The sequence below is a fragment of the Equus caballus genome, chromosome 21 (genome assembly GCF_041296265.1).
Source record: "Equus caballus isolate H_3958 breed thoroughbred chromosome 21, TB-T2T, whole genome shotgun sequence".
Taxonomy (NCBI): domain Eukaryota; kingdom Metazoa; phylum Chordata; class Mammalia; order Perissodactyla; family Equidae; genus Equus; species Equus caballus.
In genome coordinates this window covers 31,515,556-31,538,679 of record NC_091704.1, presented here as the reverse complement: position 1 = coordinate 31,538,679, position 23,124 = coordinate 31,515,556, and the positions used below count along the sequence as shown (strand labels likewise).

Below are 23,124 nucleotides of genomic sequence, written 5' to 3'. Positions count from 1 at the left end.
GTGGCCCAGGATTTCACTGGTTCAGATCCTGGGTGCGGACATGGCACCACTCATCAGGCCATGCTGAGGCGGCATCCCACATGCCACAACTAGAAGGACCCACAACTGAAATATACAACTATGTACTGGGGGGATTGGGGAGAAAAAGAAAAAAGAAAAAAAAGATTGGCAACAGTTGTTAGCTCAGGTGCCAATCTTTTTTAAAAAAAAAGGTCTACACAAACTGGTCTTTCAGGTGACAATGGCTATATTTTCAACCCAGATGGCAAATACTGTAGTAGCTTGACAGAAATCCATTGTTAGTTGTACAGTATGTTACTCAGCAGACCAATCCCAGAATAACAGACTAGACTGATAAAGGCAAGAGTCCAACGTGAAACTTGCCCTGCCAACTGCCTCCCTATCAACTAACTTTTACATATATGAAAGTTTTATAAACAAAATATAAGAGATATTTTGGTAAAAAGAAGGAAATAGTGCTAGAAAGGGGATTTTGAAATAGGAACTGTCATGCATTGCTGGTAGCAGTATAAGGCGGCATAGTCTTTCTAGAAAACAATTTGGCTATATGCATCAAGAGGCTTAACTGTGCTTACAACCTTTATTTTAATAATTATACTTTTGAGACTCTATTAGAAGGAAATCTAAATATGGTATATAGAAAGCTGCTAATCACAGCATCATTTAAAATAATTAAAAATTGTAAACAGCTTAATATTTAAACATTATTAAATTATGATATATTTAAATAATACATATTTTTTAAAGCGATGTTTAGAAAGAATTCCTAATATGGAAAACCGCTTATAATATAGCTTTTGGGGGGCATTTCAGTGATTCTTATGGACAATTTTTTATCATGAAACTTTTTACTACTCCTTGAAACCTGGTACTTTCCCCTTATATATCATTCTCAGCCTCAGTTGTGATCCCTAGAGTTTATGGCAGTTCAAATCCTTGGATGACCCTGACAAAGGACTCTCGGTTTGCTGCAGGGGCATGAGGTTCAGGGAAAGATTCAGGAGAAATAATCAGCTAATGCTTCAGTGCATTTCCAAATGAGTGTAGACCCACATACATGCAGGCAGGCACACATACACACAATTAATTTTACTTGCTGTTGAACTTTACATAAAGTGGAATCACACGATATGTATTTTCCATCTAGCTTCTTTTGCCAACTTTATCTTTATGAGATTCATCTATATTCTTGTGTGTAGCTGTAGTTTGTTCATTTTCATAGCTGTGTAAGATTTTATTATGTGAAAATACAATTTATTTAACCATTCTTATTGATGGGTTTCTGGTTTATTTCCAGTTTGGAGCTCCTATGCATAAATTGCAATCTATATTCTTGTACACGTCTCTTGGTGCAATGTGCACACATTTCTATTGATTACAAACTTGTTATATACTCAATGTTAGTAGATAATTACAAATTCTTTTCCAAAATGATTGTACTAATTTACACTCACTCTAGTACTGTATGAGCATTCCCACTGTTCCACATCCTTGCTAACATTTGTTATTGTCGTTGATTGATTTCTTATCCTAGGTTACTGTGATTTATTTCCAAAATTTCCATTTATTCTTTTTTTATTCAACAAACATTTTCCATGAATTTGGTTTTTTTTCATATTTCTAGCCAATGCCAAAATTCTCAACCTTATTTCAATTTCCTTGAACATATTAAACAAAGTTCTTTAAAAGTCTGCTCCTGATAACTCTATTATCTGGATCACTTCTATCTCTATTTTGTATTGGATCTCTTAATTTCTAATCATGTTGTCTTGTCTCCTCTTATGCCTAGCTATTTTTGATTAAGTACTTGACATTGTACTTACGGAATTCCACAATACAGAACTTTCTTGACCTTTGGTTTTATTTTGTTTTTTTGAGGAAGATTAGTCCTGAGCTAAAATCTGCTGCCAATCCTCCTGTTTTTGCTGAGGAAGACTGGCCCTGAGCTAACATCCATGCCCATCTTCCTCTCCTTTATATGTGGGACGCCTGCCACAGCATGGCTTGCCAAGTGGTGCTATGTCCGCACCCGGGATCCGAACGGGCGAACCCTGGGCCACTGACGCGAAACATGTGAACTTAACCGCTTCGCCACCAGGCTGGCCCCCCTTTCTTGACCTTTGATGGGGTCACATCCTGATAAACCCTTTGTAAGTTGAAAATGCATTTAATACATCTAACTACTGAACATCATAGCTTAGCACAGCCTACCTTAAAACATACCCAGAACACTTACATTAGCCTACAGTTTGGCAAAATCATCCAACGTAAAGCCTATTTTATAATAAAGTATTGAATATCTCATGTAATTTATTGAATACTGTACTAAAAGTGAAAAACAGAATGGTTGTGTGGGTACAGACGGTCATAAGTGTATTGGTTGTTTACCCTCACGATCACGTGGCTCACTGGGAGCTGCAGCCCACTGCAGAGTATCCTACCACATATCACTAGCCCAGGGAAAAGATCAAAATTCAAAATTTGAAATATGCTTTCTACTGTATGTGTATCACTTTTACACCATCGCAAAGTCAAAAATATCCTAAGTCAAATGATCATAAGTCAGGGACCATCTGTATATGGAAAATAGTATAAATAATTTGAAGCCTAGAAAATACTATTTTCTTTAGAAAAGGTTTACACTTGCTTTTGGGAGCCAATTTGAGAAAGCCAGCAATCCTACATTATCTTAATCCAGTTTTGGGGATTGAGATGAGTTAAAGTTGAGCTCCAGTCCCTGCAAGGAGGTCATTTTATTTCAAGTTCACTCATATTTCTAAGCTTATAGACTTTAGGGCTTCCAACCCAAAGTTTGCATGGGGTCTACTTTTAGTGAGACCTGGATTCTAATTTTTCTCCCTCTAGCCTTGTAAAGCTGTCAAAAGCTGTGTTTGATTTATTGTTCTCTCAGCTAATAAACTAGAATTGCCAAAAACCCTTGAGGAGATGCTGTGACACCCCTTTCTGGGTTTCCTTCTTCTTCTTGATCTAGATGTCATTATTCTTCATTGTCTTATTAGTTCTCCCATGTCTTCAAGTCGACTTTAAAAAAATTTTGTCAGTTTTCTAGTTATTCTTAGCCAGTTGATTGGTCCAAATTCCTTAATCTGCCCTTATCATAAGCAGAAGTCCACCATGCCTTCCTTTATTTTTAAAACTTTTTTTAAAGATTTTATTTTTTCCTTTTTCTCCCCAAAGCCCCACAGTACATAGTTGTATATTTTCAATTGTGGGTCCTTCTAGTTGTGGCATGTGGGATGCCGTCTCAGCATGGCTTGATGAGCAGTGCTATGTCCGTGCCCAGGATCTGAACCTGTAAAACCCTAGGCCGCTGAAGCAGAGCATGTGAACTTAACCACTCAGCCACAGGGCCAACCCCACCTCTTTTATTTTTTAATAACAGATTTATTAAGATATTAATTCACATACCATAAAAGTTACCCATTTATAATTTACAATTCAGTAGTTTTTAGTACATTCAGAGTTGTGCAACCATCACCGTAATCAACTTTAGAACATTTTCATCACCCCCAAAGGAAACTCTTGACTCTAGTCTCCCTTCTCTCCAGCCCCTGGTAACCATTAGTCTACTTCCTTTCTGTCTCTATGATTTTACCTAAATTAGACAGTTTATACAAATTGAATAGTACAATATGAGACCTTTTTTGTGTGGCTTCTTTCACACAGCACAATGTTTTCAAGGTTCATACATATTGTACCATATACTGCTACTTTGCTTCTTTTTTATGGTCAAATAATATTCCACTGTATGGATATACCACATTTTAATTGTAAACATCAACTGACTGACATTTGGATTATTTCCACTTTTGTCTAGTATGAACATTACAAACTGTTTATAACTATTTGTGTGGACATATGTTTTCAATTCTCTTGGGTGTATACACCTTGGCGTGGAATTGTTGGGTCAAATGACAATTCTATATTTAACATTTTGAAGAATTGTCAAATTGTTTTTCAAAAGTGGCTATACTATGTTTCAATCCCACTAGCAATGCTTGAGAACCATGCCCTTTTTTAAGGCAATTATTTTTAACACCCAAACTTACTAACTTTAATAAAATTAAAAGATTGATTATATCTCAAGAAAGCTGGAATAAAATGGAAAATATATATCTATCTATAGACATAAAGATAAAAATTATTCTCTAACTATAATAAAGGAGAAACAAAATGAAAGTAACATAATAAAATATGAATTTTAATACGTTAATTCTTGGGCATAGCTACACTCAAAGATAGAATAAAGAAGACAAAAGATTCATCAATTTATAACGAATAAGCAAGGATTTAAAAGAAGATTAGAAGCTATTCTATATATGAAGTATAGGAAAATAAAAAAGCAGAGACATAAAAACCAGTGTTATAAAAACCAGTGTTAGAATAAATAATAACAGGTCAGATATGAATATGATAAAAGAGAGAAAGAACCTTAATTGCAGTAATGATAACATGCCAAGATAAATTATAAACTATTGCAGTAAAAAAATGAAGTATGATGTTCTTGCAAATATGATGTTCTTTTTTAAATAAATATAGCACCGAAGCATTTTCCTATGTTACTTTACAGAAAATGTTCTTCCTAACTTGAAATGTTGAAGCATTCATTTATCTTCTAACATTTAAAAGACCTTAGAAATCCTATCTTCTGACAAATGAATAGAGAATAGATTGCAAGAAGAAATCTTAAAATAAGAAGCCATAGACAAGTTATGTAATACAGTTTTGGGGACAATTTCAGACTAAGACTAAAAAATAACAGGCAAGCCAAAGATACATAATCTCAATGTTACTTTTACAACATCAATTCCTTATGATTAGGCTACAGCCATCCATTGGGTTTTAATAAGATCCCTGCATTTCATATGCCTCCATTAATCTTAAAACATTTGGTTTTTAAGTCTGTTAAAAAGAGTCTCAATTCTTTTGTTGTATACTTGGAATTGATTTCATTGCTTTTGCAGTAATTATACCATTGCACTAAAACCCTTTTTGAAATACATTTTGTTATTTAGGTCATAATAGTTTATAACATTCTGCAATTTCAGTTGTACATTATTATTTGTCAGTCATCATATATATATGCCCCTTTACCTCTTATGCCCACCCCGCAACCCTCTTCTCCTCTGCTAACCACTCATCTGTTCTCTTTGTCTATGTGTTTATCTTCTACACATGAGTGAAATCATGCAGTGTTTCTTTCTCTGTCTGGCTTATTTCACTTACCATAATATCCTCAAGGTCCATCCATGTTGCAAATAGGACTTGGTATATTTTATGGCTGAGTAGTATTCCACTGTATATATATACCACATCTTCTTTATCCATTCGTCAACTGATGGGCACTTGGTTTGCTTCCATGCCTTGGCTATTGTGAATAATGCTGAAATGAACACAGGGGTGCATAAGTCTCTTTGAATCGCTGATTTCAAGTTCTTTGGATAAACATCCAGTAATGGGATAGCTGGGTCGAACCATATTTCTATTTTTAATTTTTTGAGAACTCTCCATACTGTTTTCCATAGTGGCTGCACCAGTTTGCATTTCCACTAGCAGGGCATGAGGGTTCCCTTTTCTCCACATCCTCTCCAACATTTGTTAGTTTTTGTGTTGGTAATTATACCTATTCCAACAGGTGTAAGGTGACATCTCATTGTAGTTTTAATTTGCATTTCCCTAATAACTAGTGATGTTGAACATCTTTTAATGTGCCTGTTGGCTATCTGTATATCTTGTTTAGAAAAATGTCTGTTCATTTCCACTGCCCATTTTTTGATCAGGTTATTTTTTGTTGTTGTTCAGTTGTATGAGTACTTTATATTTTTTGGAGATTAACCCCTTGTTGAATACATGATTTGCAAATATTTTCTCCCAGTTGGTGGGTTGTGTTTTCATTTTGTTTCTGGTTTCCTTTGCCTTGCAGAAGCTCTTTAGCCTGATGAAGTCCCACTTGTTTATTTTTTGTTTCCCTTGTCCAAGTAGAAATGGTATTCGAAAAGATCCTTGTAAGACCGATGTCAAAGAGTGTACCGCCTATATTTTCTTCCAGGAGTGTTATGCTTTCACATCGTACCTTCAAGTCTTTAATCCATTTTGAGTTAATTTTTGGGTATGGCAAAACATAAAATAATTCATTCTTTTGCATATGGCTGTCCAGTTTCCCAACACCATTTATTAAAGAGACTTTTCCTTCTCCATCCTATGTTCTCAGTTCCTTTGTCAAAGATTAGCTGCCTGTAGATCTGCGGGTTTATTTCTGGGCTTTCAATTCTGTTCCATGGATCCGTGCACCTGTTTTTGTACCAGTACCATGCTGTTTTGATTACTATAGCTTTGTAGTATATTTTGAAGTCAGGGAGTGTGACGCCTCCAGCTTTGTTCTTTTTTCTCAGGATTGCTTTAGCTATTTGGGGTCTTTTGTTGCCCCATAAGAATTTTAGGATACTTTGTTCTATTTCTGTGAAGAATGTCATTGGGATTCTGATAGAGATTGCATTGAATCTGTAGATTGCTTTAGGTAGAATGGACATTTTAACTATGTTTATTATTTCAATCCATGTACATGGAATATCATTCCATTTCTTTATGTCATCATCGATTTCTTTCAATAACATCTTATACTTTTCAGTGTATAGGTCTTTCACCTCCTTGGTTAAATTTATTCCTAGATATTTTATTTTTTTGCTGTGATAGTAAATGGGATTGTATTCTTGAGTTCTGTTTGTTTGTTGTCAGAGTGAGAAATGCAATTGATTTTCGTGAGTTGATTCTGTACCCTGCAACTTTGCTGTAGTTGCTGATTATTTCTAATAGTTTCCCAATGGATTCTTTAGGGTTTTCTATATATAAAATCATGTCTCTGCAAACACCAAGGGTTTCACTTCTTCCTTCCTATCCAATTTGAATACCTTTTATTTCTTTTTCTTGCCTAATTGCTCTGGCCAAAACCTCTAGTACTGTGTTGAATAAGACTGGAGAGAGTGGGCACACTTGTCTTGTCCCTGTTCTCAGAGGGATGGATTTCAGTTTTTCCTCATTGAGTATGATGTCAGCTGTGGGTGTGGCATATATGGCCTTTATTATGTTGAGGTACTTTCCTTCTATACCCATTTTTCTAAGAGTTTTTTTTTTTATCATAAATGGATGTTGGATCTTGTCAAATGCCTTCTCTGTGTCTAATGAGATGACCACATGGTTTTTATTTTTCATTTTGTTAATGTGGTATATCACATTGATTAATTTGCAGATGTTGAACCATCCCTGCATCCCTCATGTAAATCCCACTTGATCATGGCATACGATCCTTTTAATGTATTGCCATATTTGGTTTGCCAATATCTTGTTGAAGATTTTTGCATCTATGATCATAAGCGATAGCGGCCTGTAATTCTCCTTCTTTGTGTTGTCCCTGTCTAGCTTTGGGAACAGGGTGATGTTCGCCTGGTAAAATGTGTTAGGAAGTGTTCTGTCTTCTTCAATTTTTTGGAATAGTTTGAGAAGGATAGGTACTAAATCTTCTTTGAATATTTGGTAAAATTCTCCAGAGAAGCCATCTGGTCCTGGACTTTTATTTTTGGGGATGCTTTTGATTACTGTTTCAATCTCTTATGATTGGTCTATTCAGATTCTCTATTTCTTCTTGATTCAGTTTTGGGATGTTTTATGAGTAAGAATTTATCCATTTCTTCTAGACTGTCCAACTTGTTGGCATATAGTTTTTCATAGTATTCTCTTATAATCATTGTATTACTGTGGTAGCCATTGTAATTTCTGCTCTTTCATTTCTAATTTTATTTATTTGAGCCTTCTCTCTTTTTTTCTTAGCGAGTCAAGCTAAGGGTTTGTCAATTTTGTTTATCTTCTCAAAGAACAAGCTCTTAGTTTCATTGATCCTTTCTACTATTTTTTTGGTTTCAATTTCATTTATTTCTGCTCTAATTTTTATTACTTCTCTCCTGTTGAGTTGGGGCTTTGTCTGTTCTTTTTCTAGTTCTGTTAGGTGTAGTTTAAGATTGTTATTTGAGATTTTTCTTGTTTGTTAAGATGGGCCTATATTGCTATGAATTTCCCTCTTAGTACCGCTTTTGCTGCATCCTGTATGAGTTGGTATGGTGCATTTTCATTTTCATTTGTCTCCAGATATTTTTTGATTTCCCCTTTAATTTATTTAATGATCCACTGGTTGTTCAGCAGACATTGTTTAGTCTCCACATGTTTGTCACTTTCCCAGCTTTTTTCTTGTAGTTGATTTCTAGTTTCATCACATTAGGATTTGTAAAAGATGCCTGGTATGATTTCAATATTCTTGACTTTATTGAGGCTTGCCTTGTTTCCCAATATACGGTCTACCTTTGAGAATGTTTCATGTGCACTTGAGAAGAATATATATTCTGTTGATTGTGGATGGAGTGTTCTACGTGTATCTATTAAGTCCATCTGGTCTGGTTCTCCATTTAGTTCCACTATTTCCTTGTTGACTTTCTGTCTTGATGATCTATCCATTAATATAAGTGGGATGTCAAGGCCCCCTACTATTATCGTGTGGCTGTTAATATCTCCCTTTATGCCAATTAATAGTTGCTTTATGTACTTTGGTGCTCCTGTGTAGGGTGCATATATAAGTGTAATGTCTTCTTGGTGGAGTGTCCATTTTATCATTATGTACTACCCCCCTTTGTCTCTCATTGCCTTTTTTATCTCAAAGTCTACTTAGTCTGATATAAGCATGACAACACCTGCTTTCTTTTGTTTGTCTTGGCTTGGAGTGTTGTCTTCCATCCCTTCACTCTAAGCCTGTATTTGTCTGTAGAGCTGAGATGTGTTTCCTGGAGGCAGCATATTGTGGGGGCTTGTTTTTTAACCCATCCAGCAACTTGGTGTCTTTTGATTGCAGAATTCAATCCGTTTACATTTAGAGTAATTATTGATATATGAGGCTTAACGCTGCCATTTTATCACTTGTTTTCCAGTTGTTCTCTATTTCTCTTGTTTCTCATCCCCTGTATTTCAGACTGCCAATTCAGTTTGGTAGCTCTCTTTGATGGTTTTCTCAATTTTCTATTTTCATTTGTGTCTCTGTTCTGATTTTTTGTTTAGTGGTTACCACGAAGTTTATATAAAAGATCTCATAGATGAGATAGTCCATTTTCTGATAGCCTCTTATTTCCTTAGTCTAAGCAGGTTCCATCCCTTTCCTCTTCCACATCTAAGTTATTGTTGTCACAACTTACTGTTTTCTGTTGTGAATTTGTGGTTAAAATGACAAGATTACAGTTATTTTTGATGTTTTCCTTCCCTTTATCTTTAAGGTTATAATTGTTTGCTAATCTGCTCTGATAGAGAGCTGCAATTTTCTGATTTTTGCCTGCCTATTTATCTCATTGCTCAAGGCTTTGTAAATCCATTCTTTTTTTTTCAGGTAAGAGGTCCTTCTTGATCATTTCTCATGTGTGGGGGAGGGTCTTGTGGCAATGAACTCCCTCAGATTTTGTTTATCGGAAAGTTTTTACTTCTCCATCATATCTGAAGGATATTTTCGCTGGATAGAGTATTCTTGGCTGAAGGTTTTTGTCTTTCAGAATTTTGAATATATCATTCCACTGTCTCCTAGCCTGTAAGGTTTCTGCTGAGAAATCTGTTGAAAGCCTCATAGGGGGTCCTTTGTAGGTTATTTTCTTCTGCCTTGCTGCCCTTAATATTTTTTCTTTGTCATTGACTCTTGCCAATTTCACTAATATATGCCTTGGAGATCTTTTTACATTGATGCAATTAGGAGTTATAGTAGCTTCTTTCACTTGTAATTCCAGCTCCTTCCCCAGGTTTGGGAAGTTCTCAGCTATTATTCTTTGAACAAACTCTCTCCTTATGTTGCATTCCCTAATTGAGTTGGATATTTCTTGGAGAATTTCTTCATTTATTTTTAGTCTTAGTTCTCTCTCCTCTTCCATCTAAAGCATTTCTTTATTTCTATCCACTAAATTTCTAATTCTGTCCTCCATAATATCAGCTCTGTTATTTAAGGGATCCAGATTTTTCTTTATCTCACTCATTGTGTTTTTCATGTCCAACATTTCTGATTGGTTTTTCTTTATAGTTTAAATCTCTTTTGTGAAGAATTCCCTCTGTTCACTAATTTTATTCCTGATTTCTTTGAACTGTCCCTCTCAGTTCTCTTGTAAGTCATTGACTTTTTAAATGATAGCTATATTGAATTCTCTGTCATTTAGACTGTAAATTTATGTGCCTTCAGGATTGATTTCTGGATGTTTCTCTTGTTCTTTCTGGTCTGGAGCATTAACATGTCTCTTCACATTATTTGATGGGGGTGGATTTGTGCCTTTGCATAGTGATAGTATCTGATCAGAGATTCCACCTGGTGCCACAGGGGGGAACAGGTGCTGTGCATTTTGAGCCCACCACAATCCCTGTCAGCTGTGCCTGTCCAACCCTGGGTCACTCCTTGGGACTGCAGTGGTCCTGTGGCCTCTCTCACTGAATGGGAAAGTGGTCACACGCGGGATCAGAGCTGCTGCTGCCTGCTACCACAATCCCCTTGAGATGCCCTCCCCTTTTCAGGGCCGCAGTGGTATTATGGGCATTCATAGCAGCCGGGAACTCATTCACCTGGGCACACAGATTCACACTGTCTCCTCCTAGGTCATACCAGCTGTTGTGCTTGGTGGGTGGGGCCTCTCCACTACATCCAAACCTGGGTCACTCCCTGGGAGCTGCAGTAGCATTGTGGGCTCTCCCACCAGATGGGAGAGCGATCATGGAGGGACTCAGGGCTGCCACCTTGTCCCACAGTCTTGCTGAGACATGCTCCCCACTTTGAGGTCACAGCAGTACTATGGGCATTCACAGCAGCTGGGAACTCGTTCATCTGGGCATGTAGATGTGCCAGCATCTCCTCTTAGGTCATACTGGTTGCTGTGCTTGGTGAGTGGGGCCTTCCCACCAGGTCTGAGCCTGGGCCACTCTCTGGGGACTGTGATGGCACTGTGGGCTCTACCACCAGATGGGAAAGCAATCACACGGGGGCTAGAGCTGCTGTCACCTGTTCCTGCAGTCACACCAAGGCATGCTCCCACCCATGGGACCACAGCAGTGCTATGGTTGCTCCAGCCAGGAGAGCAGTCACATATGTGCACAGGGCTGTCAGGGGGCTGGAGAGTGCTACCTATCTCTACTACCTCCCTGGGGGTAGTCCATCCACCTTCAGATGTATAGCTGCACGGGTCACTCAGGTGTCCTGTTGTGTTGCATGGGTATCCTCCATTGATCAATGAAAGTCCATTTAGTTGTAGTTTGAAGGGGGAGAGATAAAGGCAACAGCTCACTCTGCCATGTTGCTGGTGTCACTTCCACTAAAACCCTTTTTGACTATATACTTGAGGATGTTAAAATACTGAGCAGACAGAGAAAGATGCTAGCCCAACTCTTCATACCCTTTCCTCCCAACAAAACACACTTTTGACTTGGCCCTAATGAGCACCAGTCAAAGCCTACTAGGCTCCCTCTTTCTTCAGGCTTCTCCAACTAATGTTAATGAGGGAGGAAGGGAAGGAAGAAAATAAAGCACAACTAGCTTACAGGCAATGAAAGAAATAGCAAAACCAGACAGAATAGATAGATCTAGGGAAAGAAATGGAAGCAGCTCAGGCAATGTGTATGGGTACAAGAGAGCAGTTAAACAAACAAAGATATCTGGAAAGAGAGCAAGAAGGAAAAATACTTAAGAACTTATGAATGTGAGAGAATAAAAGGATTCTGATGGGACTAGAAATAAGATCCCATCCTAACAAAGTCCATACCTAGATTTAAAGCAGCTCTAACTTCATGGCCTGGGTTGTCCTCTTTAAGCATTTAGCAAAAGAGTTCTACTGGGAAAAAGTAACGGTGTAAAGTGGGGAGAAGACAGGTGAGAGAAGTGGACTGAACAGGAAGAGAAAAGAGGAAGAGAGGGAAGAGAGCAGGAGGAAAAGGAAGGAGAAGGATGGGTATAGAAGTAGTAATACAATCAGCAAGTTGGCCATGTGGAAATTAATAAAAGAAACTTTAACTAAATTGGAGCTGGGAAGGCCTGTAGGGAGAGCTCTCATGCCCTATCATACATCATCAGTTACACCAAACAGGAAGAGACGTATGCTTGCATATTGGACAGGAAGTAAAACTACTTGACCACTGAAGGAAGATTTCTCTTCCCACTTGGCAATAGCTCAGCCAATGAGAAGTGCCTCAGCTCACACATTGCTTCTCTGTACTTTCCCCCAAAGGACTTTCATTTAGAACAGCCCCTCCATACTCCCCTTTTTCTCTATAAAAGTAGCTCCTCTCCTTTGTTTTCCCGGATTTCCCTATGGTTTGCCATAGCATGCACATCCTGAATTGTAATTCTTTTGGCTATTCCCAAATAAACTCACTTTGAGGATAAAAATAACAGGTGAATTTGCTTTTACATTGATATATATGATGTCAGAAGTGGGATCTCAGTCATCTAAATGTCCTGAGGGAAACCTTCCTTCAGAGACACCAGCTGGGTTTACGTTTAAGAACCTTGTGCCCCCTACAAGTTCATTTTTAACTAAGTGGGTCAAACAGACCAAAAGCAGTCTGGAATTGCAATGGCCAACATGAGGAATTTTCAGTCTCTCCCAACCACCTTTTCTTAAAACCAAAGTGGAAGACCATGGCTCTAAAATCAAGCAAAATAAATGGTATGTCTATTTTCACTAGTATCTGGAGGCTTCTGGAAAGGCACAAAGCTCTAAAACCGCTGCACTATAAAATACCTTGTCTAAATTAGCCAAAACAACTGAAAAACTGAGGGAGAACGAAATGGCTTCTGAAGCCTCATGTTCCCCTCCGCCACTTTTTCTTTGTCTCAGGTGCCAACCATGTTTGTCTTCCCAGACTTCTTTGTCTCAGACCCCATCCCAGCAGCCATTTTGCACCCAGGCTCTGCTCTGACACTATTTTCTTCTCTTCCCCTCTGTGAAAACCTGACCCTTTAAAATCAGACCCTCTGGGGCCCAGTGGTGCAGCAGTTAAGTGCACATGTTCTGCTTTGGTGGCCCAGGGTTTGCCGGTTCAGATCCCGGGTGTGGACATGGCACTGCTTGGCAAGCCATGCTGTGGTAGGCGTCCCACATATAAAATAGAGGAAGATGGGCATGGATGTTAGCTCAGGGCCAGTCTTCCTCAGCAAAAAGAGGAGGATTGGCAGCACATGTTAGCTCAGGGCTAATCTTCCTCAAAAACAACAAAAAAATCAGACCCTCTGAGGGTTCAAATGCTAAACCCCGAATTACTAAGTTAACGGCAACAAATAAAAAACTAGAAGAAAAAATTTAAATAGCAATTACCCTAGACCTTTGATAATATACAAAATGACTCCAAAAACAGCTCTTTAAAGGATCTTTACATTTTGCAAATAAAAATCTTTGGGAAAAGACTTTGGCCACCTTAACAAGTAACCTTAACTTAGTCCATCTGACAGAAATACAATTTGGATCCAACTATTCTTTTGAGTTTTGTACCTGAGACATGGTTAAATGTTTTAAAATGAAAGCTATGAGATCTCTGTTTATGTCTGTCTATGCGCCTATGTATGTATGTTATAGAGATGTGATATTTTTCTACATCTGGATGGTATTGCTAGAATTGATGCATAAAAAGCTTTATTTAATTGACTTGAAATTAAATGCTTATAAATTAAGTATTCTTAAATCTCAGAACTATAATAAAAACTAACTTAAATGCTTTTCAGTTTCACATGATCTAGGATTAATCTTTAGTAAATAAAAGCTAGGTTAAGGTTTTGGTGAAAATAAAAACAGGCATATCTTCACAGTTGTTAGTAATGAGCGCAATGCAAATTTACAACTTTTTTCTCTGTCTAGGTTTACTAGTCAAGTAGGCTTATGCTGTCTGTTACAAAATTTGTCAGCAAGAAAGTAACCTAAGATGATGGTTTGGGGGCCAGCCCCGTCACCAAGTGGTTAAGTTCATGTGCTCCACTTCGGCGGCCTAGGGTTTTGCTGGTTCGGATCCTGGGCGTGGACATGGCACCGCTCATCAAGCCACACTGATGCAGCATCCCACACAGCACAACTAGAGGACCCACAACTGAAAATATACAACTATGTACCGGGGGCGCTTTGGGGAGAAAAAGGAAAAATAAAAAATCTTAAAAAACAAAAGATGATGGTTTGCTATTTAATGTCTAATCCAAGCATGATTTTTAAAAGCAAATAATTAAAAGTAAATGTAAATAAGGTTAAAGTTTATACTAAGTTAAACTAAATAATGGATAGTCACTGAATACCTAAATCATTTTCCAAACATGATAAAATATTAAAACATTAACTCCTTTGCTTTTGGCTTCCTATCACAGAGAAACTAAAAATATTTGGGTCTGTTAGTGAACAGACCATGCTGAGAAATCTTTTATGTAAAAATAGGCACATGTTTCTAGAAATTTATAAAAGGTATTTTAAGTTCACCAAGCTGCAAAATGCTAATATAGCTCACAATTGCTTACGTCTTAAGCTTTTACCAGGAATTGGGATTTTAAGGGCTAAAAATTCTAATATCTGTAACTAAAACTACTAGAAACAAAAAGGAAAACATCTCTCTAAGCAAGGAAAGTAGGATGATGTTTTGGTATTAGAAGGCATGAGGAATGGAAATGCATTCTAGAGACGGGAAAAGAATTTTATGAGCAGTAAGGACTGGCTAAGATTGGAATAAATGAATTTCAATATCAAAATAAACTGATACAAAATTAAAATTTGGCTTTCTTTTCTGTTGAAAAGACAAGGTTTCTTGGGCTGTTGGTCTGCTGGTGTACTCTGAAAACTTCTTTACCATTAAGCAATATGCCTAGATTTTGTGTTTTGTCAAAATAATTTCCTGTGTTCTTTCTACAGGTCTTTATTTACATAAGAGAACTGAGTCTTAATACTGAAGGAGTTAAGTTTTGCTTACAACTATGTAACCTTTTGTATTTGCCTTTGAAACCTATTATTGTCACTTTGGTCAAATAGATACTTAAGTATTATTACATAATGATCTGTGATTCTATTTGGTCAAGCATCCAGACCTTCTGATATTTTTGACAAGCTTGCCAAAATATTCAAATTCTAAATGACATCTTTCGACCTGGATGTAACTTTGGGATTTTCCAGAGGGCACCTGGGGCATCTCAAAGATGTATTCCCTCTCCTTATAAAAAGAGAGAGATTACACTAATTAGGCTTATTCGTATGTCAAATTACATGAGAAGCATGGTCAAATAAACAATAGTAAACCTCTTAAGGTTATATAGCATGGGTGAATATTACTAAGAAGTGTTCTAGAAACTGTATAAAATTCCTAAATATCTGGTATGTTCTAATATAGTATGACCTGTAGTTCTAGTTACTATCTAAAATGTATGTCACAAAAGTACCCAAATTTTCTTGACAATTATATTTACCCATTGCCTTCTTAAAAAGTCTTTTGTCAGTTACAGACAGTTATTGTTTAATTCTGATGCTTTTACAGATATGTTTCATTTTCAAAGAGATTCATGATAAAGACTCTGACAAGTATTCTGGAATACAGGTTTTGATAACTTTAAGATCATAACACTGAACTTGATGAGAATTTCTGGAACTCAAGTGGACTGCCTGCTTTAACGTTTTGTTTTCCAGTTGTAAAGGACTCTTTTTTCTCTCCTTTCTGTTAAGCTACATATAACTCACAGCAATTTGGTAAAGTGTATCTTTGCAACAAGTATTGAAATGATATTTATCTTTTTCTCTCTAGCTGATCACTCCAGAATTTGGAAACTCTTAAGTATTCTTTTCATGACAATGTATGCATTTGCATGGGTTCAGTGAAGGTCTAGTATCCTTGTAACAGGACAACTGAAAGTGTTGGCTACATTACCAAGGCTTTGACTAAAATGTTATATTCAAGAAAGATGTATACAGACTCAGATAAGACCAGACAGCTTTAAGTTACTGCTTGAAAAATCAGGCTAGTACCCTGCTTATAAGGTTTCAGCAAAACAATCTTAAAAAAGAGCTTATATAGTCAATCACTATTTTTGCTGCATTTGTATAAATAATCAGGCCAAGTTTAATACAAACAAATTAGTTTTACTATGATTATCTTTAATAAAAATGAAGGTTATTGTGGAGAGAGAATTCATGTTTGCACCTTTGTAGATGTTAAATTCTAGTCCTGTTAATAGTCTTTAAGGTTTTGTTATACCTGTAAACTGGACTGGATCTTAAAGTCTTCCAGTTTCCTTAAATGTCTGGATATCATACTCCAAACTGATGTTTCCAATTTTACTTCCAAGAAATGTTCTTGGAAGGCCCTCCTCACTACCCAGATGACAGCCAAACTTCAGGGACTCGAGTCTTGGGTGCACATCTCACAGCTAAAGAAGACTCCACCTGATATCTGGTCCTGAACAAATGCTGGAGACCTCCAAGTAAACTGACTAGGAAGAGATGCAGCTGACATCTGAGGCAGACAGTTTCCCCAGGATGACCAGACCAGGCCTGTATACCCTCTTCCAACTGCTGTTTCTTAGTTAATTTTATTCCTCCCTTTTCTGGAAGGACAATGCCCTTGTTTGCATTTCCCAATCCCTTGTGAAATGGGGAAACATCTCTGATGGATTTGCCATCAGAAACCTGTCTGTCAAAGGCAGTAATGACCCCGTAGTTCACCCTATAAGTAATTTCACTGGGATTCCAGATGCTATTATTTGTCTAAATTGCTCTGCTGGCCCATTGTACCAAGTCAGGGTGCTAAGCCCACCTAAATTCGTTCCTTGCTTTAATTTAACCCAGCCTTGGAAGGCGAAAACAAGATCTTTTGAATATTTGTATGAAAAATTCTGTGAGGCCACCAAAGTAACCCAGGCCATCTGTAAATTTCTTGATAAACCCATATATTTAGGCAACCTCTCAGTATGTAATAGCATAGTATCTGAGTTACCTAACGGTAATGCCTCTATGCTGATGATGAGTCTATAGATGATATCACTTATGCAGGGGCCTTATGCAGACCCTCCGGTCATGTCTTCATCTGTGGAGGTTTCAGTAATGGGCTTTATGCTTGGGCAACTCATTGCCTTAACAGCTGGAGAATACAAGGACAGTGTGCCCTTGCCATATTCACTGTCCTGTTCCCTCAGCATAGTCAGAGACCTCTCATTGGTCTCTCCTGTTAAACCTCCAAACTTGCTTTAGATGAGAACTCCCAGGAGGTGTACGTGACTCTGGGTTTGCCTCCATGGGGAAAGCTTTCTTCCCATGGATCAGAGTGAGTACCAACGAACAACTGACCAGGAATCTTTCCCTGAAACTAGAGGAATTAGCTGTTGCACAGCCAAAGCAATCTCAGCTCAGCAACAGTCACTTAACTCATTGGCCAAAGTTGTTTTGGATAATCATACAGCCCTTGCTTATCTACTTGCTGAGCAAGGCAGTGTCTGCGCAGTGGTGAACACCCCTGTTGCACACGGATAAATACCTCTGGGGAAGTAAAAACCCAATTAATAAGATTAGAGGGCAAGCACCTTGGCTACAACAAATTTTACCTAACAATCCGCTGTCTTTTGATTTGTTTATTTGGTTACCTTCAGGTCTGGGCTCCTGGTTTAGAATCATCCTGCAAACTGCGCTTATGGAATTGATCTTAATCTTATTCTGAATATTTATTGTAAAGAGCTGTACCTATTGCCTGTCGAAACTTTGTAAAGATGACATATCTAATACAGTGATGTTAGCTCAACAATTTGAAGTGATTTTCAACACTTACAATCTCGGACAACTATAAACTTTGAATAAGAAATGCCTGAGAGTTCTCCCTTCTAAGCTTCCTTGTTCCTCAAATGTGGCCTAAATAGTTTCCAACCACTATGAGCTTTCCCTCCAACATGGGACATGACAACCAGGAAAGGTGCTTCCTGACACTGAGGGACAAGACCACTATGTGCAAAGAATTTAATTGTTGATCAATGCTTTTGGGAAAAGATCTCATTAAAAAGGGGAAATGTGGAAATTGATAAAAGAAACCTTAACTAAATTGGAGTTGGGAGGGCCTATAGGGGGAGCTCTCATGCCTTATCATACATCATCAATTACACCAAACAGGCAGAGACTCACCCTTGCATTTTGGACAGGAAATAACACTATTTTACTACTGAAGGAAAATCTCTCTCCCCAGCCTTGACAATGAGAAACACCTCAGCTCAGCCAATGAGAAGGCGTTGCTGCTCTGAACTGTTAGTTTCTCCAATGGATTTTCATTTAAACAGCCCCTCCCTACTCCTCCTTTTTCTCTATAAAATTAGCTTCCCTCTTTTGTTTTCTAGATTTCCCTATGGTTTGCCATACCATGCATATCCCAAATTGTTATTCTTTTGGCTATTCCTAAATAAACTCATTTTGAGGATAAAATAACAGGTGAATTTGCTTTTAAGTTAACAGCCATCAGCTCCATGGCAGTGATAAATGGTCAAGACCCTAATCCCATCTCCTTAACATGAATGGCAAGTTCTTCAAAACGCAATTTATGCATTTTAGAAACCAACCCTCCTGGGAAAACTACTTTTCTACCTTTTGTTGTAGATCTGTATAATCCCCAACTATGAAACTACCAAGCCTCAGTAATCACTTCCAATCACTATTACTGGGCCAGGATCTACCCTCACACATGAAGAGACAAACTCATTTTGCTTTGTTATTGCCTCTTTCTCCTGGGATCAAAAGTACCAAAAAGAGTCAATTCAGGCTGCTACTCAGTGATAGCATTACTGGCAGATGAAAGTGAGAGAGGCTAGTTTATAGATGCACAGACTAGCAGACATTCTAAAAAACCAGGGGCCATAGCATACATAGTATGTTTGAAGGGCACCAGGAATGCTACCTATTTTAAATATCTACCTCCGCCCCACTGGCTTACCAGAGCACTTGAAATGTATTAATCAGAAAAATCTAAGCTTTAGGTTAGGCTTTTATATTTCTAGAATTCTCCACATTAAAATGTAAATAGCCACGGAAAAGTAATAGACTAGGTCTCTGACACATCACATTTTGCCATTATAACACTAAGTAGACAACAAAGGCCTGCAAGAATAAGTGGTAAGTACTACTGGTGTATAAGGGGTGGAAGAAAAATATGGTTTACAAAGCATTGGCTAGAGGGAATCCCTGCCCTGGGGAAAACTGGGCATACAGAGAGGAGCATGAAAGCCCCAGGCCCTGGGGAAAATGGAAGAGGAAACAGAGTTAGAGAAAACTGAAAAAAGGAAGCTCAAAAACAAATTAACCACTTCACACTTGGTTTCAGGCTTGCTGGGATGGTCAACTCTCAAAGGGTATAATCCCAGAGCAGCAGGAGAGTATAAAGCAATCCTAAATACCAGTTCTATCTTTGGTTACAACAAGGCCTGGGAAAAGCAGAACAATTTCTGAGATCACCGAGTGACAATGGAATATATCAAACACAGCATAGGAGATCTCTACTCTTTCCGTCCCTCCACACACGTTCTTCACTCCACCCTAAACCAGGTGAAAAACTGATGAGGAAGACGAGGGGAGGTATGCAGAGGGGAAAATGGACTTGTGTAGTTTGCAAAAGTTCCCCAAATGATTGCGACATATATCTTTCCTCTACAGTGACAAGCTCCTCCCTCCACTTAAGTTTAATTAGACCCCAGTTCCACCAAAATGATAAGCAGATCCAGCACACTATCTTTCAGTCCAAAGGAGTTCTTAAAATTCTTAATTTGAACTGATACATAATTTTGATTGCCACCTAGTGGAAGAAATAGAATTAACCACAAGCTAAACAGGAGAAGCAATCTGTAAGTATCAAATACTGTTTTCAATACTCTGACAGCTGAAGACAGTTTCCCAAAGTGTGGTTATATGTAAGATGATTTTAGGTAGCAGAAGGATGAACGCTATTTTAATTACTTGATATTTATTGCCATGCATAGTAGAAAAAAGTATAAACAATACTTCAATCATTTCACAAATACGTGAAGATGAGGTTAAATTAACCCTAATTTTTAAAAGTTAATAAATGTAAAAATATATATTAAATTATAATTATACATAGGTGGTAATGGGATATCACCAAAGTCATACAGTGACTCTAAAATGACTGAAGTTTTGGAAATAGTTGTCTAAGCTGGTTCTTCTAATGGAAAATACTTTTCCCTCAGTGTTTCTGAGTTTTATTTCTGTATATAAAGTGAAAAAATCCATATTTTAATAGAAATAACAATGTTTTAAGGTACTCCTACCTTTTTCTCATCAAATAATAGTTTCTGTTTTCTTAAATTAGCATTAGCATTCAGTACTGCTAAGTCTCTATAAATATTTGCCTTCCGTAAAACATGCTTACCTAGGTAGTTATCCCGTGATTGTAAATAGTTGATTCTCTTTCATTTTGACAAGTTCCATTATAGAAAATATATTTCCATTTAATTTACACAGTTAAACAAATTCTCAGAGAACTGTTTGAACTCCTGCCAACTTATTGCAATGGAATGTACTTTAATGACCAAGTTCTATTGTCACAGTGGTCAATTATTTATCATAGAATTTAGAAGTTTCAAGAAAATCCTGAGCATTCAATCAGCATTCATTAGTTTTTGTATTCACTAATGTTGGAATATATAAGTGAAAATTACATGATTCATTTCATTATCTTCTCTGATGGCCACTTTAAATGACAATGATAAATTTCTCATGTGATAAATTACACATTACCACCTCTAGCTTCAAGAAAGACTGAAAAATTAAGTATCTGGAAAACAGAAACAGGATTATCAAGACTAGCTTAAGACAATCCTCCTTCATCTCCGGGATTGGAAGCTATTGTGACCCTTAACAAAATTACGATTCTGTTGGCAAGGAAGAGGTGGGGTTGTTGAATAATTCTTGGGTATTTACCTAACAGTATCTGCCACGCCTCCCACCTCAAGCACTCCGTCTCCCTCTGAGGAGTCAACAACTCTTACAATTCCTGTTTATTCCCCCAGAGTCATTTATACATATTTTATTGTACATAATTTATAGATTTATTTTTACCCAAATGGTTGGATACTATATACACTGCTCTGCACTTCACTTTTTTCACTCAACAAAATAAGTTGAAGACTTGTTGCATTTTGATGTGTAATAAAGCCACTTCCTTATTTTTAATGGGTGAAAAATATTCCATTGTATCAATGTATCATAATTTATTTATTAGTCCTGTAAGAAGAGACATTTTGGTTGTTTTCAATCTTTTGCTATTATAAAAAACACTGCATTAAACCACCTTGTACATATATTATTTGACACTGCAAATTAAATCTTAGAGAAGAAATTTCTGGGCAATGTGCATTTTGCAATTGGCTACTGGCATTTTCTTTTCGGGGGAGATGACATTAAAGTTATGGATTAAAATTTAAAGAGCATGACATTTTATTTTAGAGTCTTCCCACTGAGAGCAGAATATGCCCTTTTGCTACATGTCATGTTTTAGAAATTCTAATATACACATTTAAACATTTCTAAAATATGGATGCATCTCATAATCCAGGACATCTTTTAATCACTGTCAGCCATGTGGTAGTCATGACAGCAATTATTCTTGGTGGCGTGACAGGTAACTGTCATCTCTGGTCATTTCAGTAAATATGAGCCATGGTGTTGTTAGAAAACCTTCTGTGACACCTTCTGGTAAGACCAGGAAAGTGCGAGCATCAAAACTAAAAGAAAGTGTCAGTGATTTGGAAGAAAATTCTTTCAAGAAATGCTACACTATCAATGCCCTTAATAGTACAAAGGACAATTTTGTGTGAGAGGAAAAAACACCAATTTTGATGACTCCAAGTCAAAAAGTGATTCTGAAGAATCAGATTAGTAATATCTTAACTATTTTGTTTATATTTTCATTTTTATAATTGTACAAGAGAGACATGATAAAATACCAAATAAATCCAAGAGTTCTTTCAATAAATACAAAAAAAAAGTTCTAAATACTAAGAGATTATTTCATCAGACCTATTGGCAGCAGGTTATCTTAGTGTTACATTAAAAAAAAAAAGTGCAATTTACAATCCACATCTCAGATTTGAAGGAATATTCTAAATCTTATTTTAGGTCCCTCAGTAGTATTTTAAAGTTTCTCTCATATAGATTTTGTACATTCTTAAGGCTATTCTTACGTATTTTATCTTTTCTTCCACTACATTTTCTCATCAGAATAGTATTTATTTTTGCCTATTTTGTAAACAGCCACTTTACTGAATTCTCTTACTATTTATAATGATTTTTCAGTGGATTCTTTTGGGTTTTCCAGGTATGCAGTGAAATAAATTTTAAACTCAAATTATCTTAAACTATCTGCTGGAATTTAAGCTCAGTGAAGGTAAGGGCTGGGTATTATTTTTACTGTTCTATCCCCAGCACCTAGCATATTACCTGCACAAATCAACATATATTTGTTAAACGAATTAGATGAATGTGTCTTACTTCACAAAACTTACCCCAACCCCTTCTCTGACAGAGATGTTTAGTCAAAAAAGTCAAATATAAATGAGGAAACAGTATTAATATTTATTCCCTCCCACATGCAAACATACAGATCCTGTAAGAAACTGAATATTTTATAATCAAAACTATATACGTTTGGTTATAATTAGTTCTATTTTAATAATTAAAAACCCTAATTACGAAATTAGTATTTTATTTTAAACACTTACCTTTTGGATCTTAGGTCTGATGACTCAAACTGGATATTCATGGGTCCAGGATTTACTTCATGATCTACCTCAGGGATGAGACGATGTCTAGAATCACTATCCATATTTGCTATTTTTCTCAGACTCTAAGCACTGAAGAAGTCAGTCCTATATAAATCAGAAAAGACAAATAATTTAAAGTTTAATTAAAATATTATTTTACTATAAATAAGTAATATATCTGCATGCATAAGAAATTGGAAAAAATATGGGAGCTTGCTGAAAATATCTTTTTTTTCTTTGAGGAAGATTAGCCCTGAGCTAACTACTGCCAA

General features: G+C 36.9%; 1 protein-coding gene across 23 annotated transcripts in view; it reads right to left on the bottom strand.

Moving 5' to 3' along the window:
* The window catches only part of SLC38A9 (solute carrier family 38 member 9), a 124,237-nt gene that overhangs the window by 61,474 nt on the left and 39,639 nt on the right, over positions 1-23,124 (bottom strand). For 16 of the 23 annotated variants that reach the window (XR_011430358.1, XR_011430361.1, XR_011430359.1 and 13 more), the window contains one exon: positions 22,811-22,957. Coding sequence is in view for 3 of the 23 variants with exons in the window: in XM_070246259.1 (XP_070102360.1) it covers positions 22,811-22,914 (104 nt within the window). In the remaining 20 variants the exon portion in view is untranslated. Of the gene's footprint in view, positions 1-20,460; positions 20,664-22,810; positions 22,958-23,124 lie in introns of those variants that run through there. The other 7 variants (XR_011430365.1, XR_011430362.1, XR_011430367.1 and 4 more) reach the window with 4 other exon arrangements.